Source organism: Charadrius vociferus, unplaced genomic scaffold (genome assembly GCF_000708025.1).
Source record: "Charadrius vociferus isolate BGI_N301 unplaced genomic scaffold, ASM70802v2 scaffold115, whole genome shotgun sequence".
Classification (NCBI taxonomy): domain Eukaryota; kingdom Metazoa; phylum Chordata; class Aves; order Charadriiformes; family Charadriidae; genus Charadrius; species Charadrius vociferus.
Genome location: NW_009648636.1, coordinates 761,046 through 766,401, shown reverse-complemented (window position 1 = coordinate 766,401; position 5,356 = coordinate 761,046). Strand labels below are relative to the sequence as shown.

Genomic DNA, 5,356 nt, shown 5'->3' with positions numbered 1-5,356 from the left:
GAAGTTCCTCTTCCAAAGCAGCAGGTACTCAGTTTGAACTTCCCATTTCCATACCTTCTTTCCCTGCCCCGCACCAGGTTTTCCTTTCTAGCTTGGATTCTAGTATGAATATTGCTTAGGATTTTTATGCAGTGAATCTCAAGGCAAAATGTTACAAGTTGTGTTATATCTTCATAAGCTGCATGTAATTAGAATATGCACAGCATGTTTACCTTTGTGGATTCAACTTTGCTGTTCATTTTTAATATAGTCCATATGACACAATATAGATTGCAAACTACAACTGTGGAAATGTTTTCCTAAATTATCTCCTCCACCCACTTATGCATATACATTGACTCCTTATCACTACCTGTTCTGCCATCTTAGGCTATTCATGTTATACAAGCAACACCTGCATTACCTGGGTAATGGAAAAATATATGGAATTGATCACTGAAGTTATAAGTAGTTAATAATCCTCTGAATTTACAATCTAAAAAGAAAGATACTGTCTAGAAAACAGGACACAAAGAGGGCATAAGCAGTAACAAAACTGACTGAAGATTCACTTCAGTCAACTCCACGAGCCTTCTCAGCTCTTGGAAAAACATGCTTTTTTTAACAAAGATGTGAATTGATACCTTTATAGTTAGCTTCCACTTAACAGACATCCTGAGTTCAATGCAAGCAAACAGAACAGAAAGTGAGCTTTTTAAAAAAACACAACACCCAAAGAAACAAGTATGTAAAACATTTTACACAGCCCACTGTGATTTCCTTGGGAAAATGATGGGGAAAATCCTCCTGGAAAGCATTTCCAAACACATGAAAGACAAGACGGTGATCAGGAGCAGTCAGCATAGATTTACAAAGGGGAAATAATGCTTGACCAACCTGATAGCCTTCTACATGATGTGACTTGCTTGATGGACAAGTGGAGAGCAGCGGATGTTGTTTATCTCAAATTTAGTGATGCCTTCGACACTGTCTCCCTGCTAATGTTGTCACAAAGAAGCTGACAAAGTATGGGTTTGATAGGCAAGCAGTGAGGTAGACTGAAAATTGGCTGAATGACCGGGCCCAAAGGGTGATCCATTGGACGCAAGTCACTTGTGATAATATCCCTGGGCTCCATCTGGGGGCCAATACAATTTAATATCTTCATTAATGACCTGGATGATGGGGCATAGACGCTCAGCAAGTTTGCAGATGCTACAAAACTGTGAGGAGTGGTTGATACAGCAGATGGTTGTGCAGCCATTCAGAGAAACCTCACCAGGCAAAGAAGAATCTCCTGTTCAACAAGGAGTAATGCAAAGTCCTACACCTGGGGAGGAATAACCCCAGACACCAGTACAGCCTGGGGGCCAGACAGCTGAGAAGAACCTGGGGGTCTTGGCAGACACCAAGCTGACCATGAGCCAGCAATGCACCCTTGCAGAAAAAAAGGTAGACAGCACCCTAGGCCACAATAGGAAGAATGTTGTCAGCAGGTCAAGGGAGGTGATCCTAGCTCCCTAGTCAGCACTGGTGAAGACACATTTGGAGTACTGCATGCAGTTCTGGGCTCCCCATTACAAGAAAGATATGAGTGTACTGGAAAAACTCCAGTGCAGGACCTCAAAGGTGATACTGGGACTAAAGCATCTTTCACGTGAAGAGAGGCCGAGAGAGCTGCAAATCTTCTGCCTAGGGAAGGATCAGGAGGATCTTATCAATGCATACAATTACCTGATAGGAAGGAGTAAAGATGAAGCCAGACTCTTCTCAGCAGCGCCCACTGATAGGACACTGGACGCAGTCCTGGACAACCTGCTCTAGATGACCCTGCATGAACAGGGGAGTTAGACTAGAGGATTTCAACAGGTGCCTTCCAACGTCAACTATTCTGTGATTCCAGTCATGGCCACCCTTGACACAACCATCCTGTTGTACCCCTCATTATTACAGCACTCAGAATATTACTTTCCTCCATAGAACATCTGGTGTCCGAGAAGGTCAAGCTGCAGCTTCACCTTCAGCCTAGGCATTAGCAGGATATCTCTTCTCCACCCATCTATAAAACTTTTTAACACTTGTACATTCATGCAGATTTTTTTAGGAAATTAACATTTTTGACACCTCTAACCTTTCATCGGTTTGAAGCTGGTGAGAAGCTGGTGAATACCAATTCAGTCTTAGAGTTACTAGAAGTAATGTGGACATAAACAGACAGCACAATAACATAAGCCTTATTTTCACAGAAAAAAGGCTTAAAACAATCACACTTACTCTGAAATAAGCCAGTATTTCTTGCAGTGTCTTTTCCACAATGGATCATGGCTCGATATCTGATTTAATCTTCGACTTAAACAGCAGCAACTATAAATATAAAATCATTAAATTCAATTGCAAAAGAGCAGCAAAATAAACAGGGATAAATACTGATCAGTGTATAACACACTGCATTCTCGTGAAATAAATATAGAGTTTGAAAGTTAGTTAACTGTCCTTTTTAGACTTGTGCTTACAATGGTTAAAAGCCTTCACTACAGCTGTATAAGTCATGAACTACTTTTCTACACACTTCGGGAACTGTCAGCAATTAAGTAATTTTGTAAAGCAGGTCATCCTGTAGACCTACCCATCGTAAACATTGTCTGACTCCACTCCACCAGCAGTAAGCATTCCAGTAGCACAGACTAGATGTTATGATTTAAATCGCTTTATCTGGACTGTCAGCCTCTACCTTATCTTTTACACTATTTCCATACTACAGAAAGCTCAAACAATAACCATCTAGTTTGAATACTACAAAATTACTTTCCACTTTAAGTTGTTTAAATAACAAACTTCATGACCAGAAAGACAGACAGATACAGATAAAATACAAAGAGTAATAGACCTGGAAATGAGTACTGCAACCTCGCTCTAATGAAGACCATATATAAGCTCTTGCCATTGCATTACAGGTAACATTGCTACTTCAGGAAACCAAAACAATCATATCCTCCACTACAGAGCACTATTGCAAATGCAGTGTTAAAAAACCTGTAGGATATAGGTCTAAAAACTGTCCTCAAAAATCATTTAAGTTGATCCTGGCTTGATGCAGGGCGTGAGCAAAAGCTAACCTATATTCCTGATGCCTGCTAACTCGCTCTTTAAAAGCTGCGATGGAGGTGCCATCAAATGCAGTCTGTTCCCATATACACTTTTACAGTTATAGTCTTTCTGGAACGTACAACTGGTATCGACAACAAGACATTGCAGTCTTGTATGAATAAGAATGTTCAGCAAAGCATCAGCAATGTGCAGAGCAGTAATACAGGGAACAATTGTGTTATTCACAGATTTATAGAATTTAAAAGAAATTATTGCCTCATTCAATCTAACTTGAACACCAGACAATAAATCTTTTTCCTTCTGTGTTTGAGCTGAATTATCAGTTATGCTTTACAGAAACTCCTCCAAAGATACCACCAATTTAGATGTGGCAACATCATTTCCTCTGGTAGCTTGCTCTAACAGTTAACATGCGTGTTTTAATGGCTGTGATTAACATCTAAATACCTCAAATGAGATTACCAAATTTAAGGTTACAGTTACTGCTTTTGGTTGGGTTTTTTTTCAGTGTAGTTCAGAAATTGGTAAGTAAGAAAGACCAACAGTGTAAATGGACGTAGTTACACACTGAAATAAAGACGCCTCTCAATCTTGTCTTCAATAAGTAAAATCAGCCAAAGTCCAGGGCTGGCGAAAATATGTTGCACCTGAGACTACAGAATTATTCATATTTACATGTTCAATCCGATCTTTTTTCTTCCTCCCCAATATCCGTTATAAACTGTTTAAACTATAATTGTGTTAATATTTAAAAATCAACCTCAACAAAGTAAAGTGATTCTGCTGTATGCCCTGCCATTACTCTCTGCAATGGCACAAAGACATAAAACACATTCACTTCATACCTTGACATTCGGCCATGTAAGAGCTTCATTCATGTCATGGGGACATATTTGGGGGGGCGGGGGGGAAATGGATGGGGAAATATCCCAAAGTCAAAGCCCTTACAGAAATCCATTATATTGGTGTCTATCAATCAAGCAGTAATTTCCGGTAGGAAAGAAGTCACTGTGGCATCACAGGAACATGTGGCTTCAAACATGATAAAGATGCAATTAAAGCCGTTCTCATTAATTACATAAATATTTGGTCACCTGTCAGCTTTTCCATTATTTAAGGGCCACCACCAGACTAACCAACCTGTGGAACACTAGGGAAACTCTAATGTTTGTGCTGGCCAGAGTATATACATGTCACTAAAACAAATGTAAGCAACCTAGAGATTTCCTCAATGAACACTTCCAGTACTACAAACAGATAGTTATGCAAAACTACCATTACTGACCTTATAAATAAACCTACACAGTATTTAATTGCTATTGCACAGCAAAATCTATCTCATTTTGCCAAATACATAACAAAAATAGGCAGTGCTTTTACTACACCATTAGCAACTACTACTAAATCATCCATACTGAACTTGTAACAATTGTTACAATTTTTGCTGAGGCTTAATCAATTCTCAGAATTAATCAATTAACAGAATTCTCCCTGATGTCCTTAGATTTCCTGACTAATATTTATGGGGGGGAGAAATGAACAAAAAACCATTTTGATAATATTCTATTTTATTCATACATATTTCTCCCTCTTTGATTAAATACTGTGATTTCAATCACTGCCAGTGCTTGTGCTTCACTGGTAAGGTTTTAGCTGAAAATATACTCTCATCTTCACTGTATGACTCATAACTCTTCAGCCATCTAGTAAAGTGTCCAAGAGGAGCTTGCAACTTTCATTCAGGTTTTTCTGCCTGAAAAAAAATCACCTGATTTCATTCCGTTTGGCTTTCCTCAAACGGCAGCTCTCTCAAATAACTGAATATTAAGCAACAAGACCGCCCTTTGTTTGCCCGTAGATACACAACAGTTTCAGCAAATTATTGACTTCATAAATTCAGTTATTGGTTCACCTCAAGGCCAGGTTGGACGGGGCTTGGAGCACCCTGGGCTGGTGGGAGATGTCCCTGCCCATGGCAGGGGGGTGGGACTGGATGAGCTTTCAAATCCCTTCCAACCCAAACCATTCTATGAGTTGTAATTTAGGTACAAAGACAACATAGGTGGGGGTGAGAAAAACAAGGAACGTTACTTTTTGCTTAAAAAAAAAGGGAGGGAGACCGGGGACACACACACACGCGAACTGTTTCTGGAAGGGAACGGTGCTTTAGGACACGTCCTCCACACGGCAGCTCCTCTAGAAGGAGCCAAACCCTTTTCCTTACCCAGAGCCGAGCGCTTTGGGACGGCTGTGCCCGTCCTGCCCCCCC

The 5,356-nt window shown here is 40.1% G+C and overlaps 1 protein-coding gene across 1 annotated transcript in view; it reads right to left on the bottom strand.

Moving 5' to 3' along the window:
* FBXO3 (F-box protein 3) overlaps positions 1 to 5,356 on the bottom strand; it is a 30,876-nt gene that overhangs the window by 13,851 nt on the left and 11,669 nt on the right. The window contains exon 3 of the mRNA XM_009886292.1: positions 2,254 to 2,343. Within this exon, the coding sequence (XP_009884594.1) occupies positions 2,254 to 2,343 (90 nt within the window). The remainder of the gene's footprint in view (positions 1 to 2,253; positions 2,344 to 5,356) is intronic.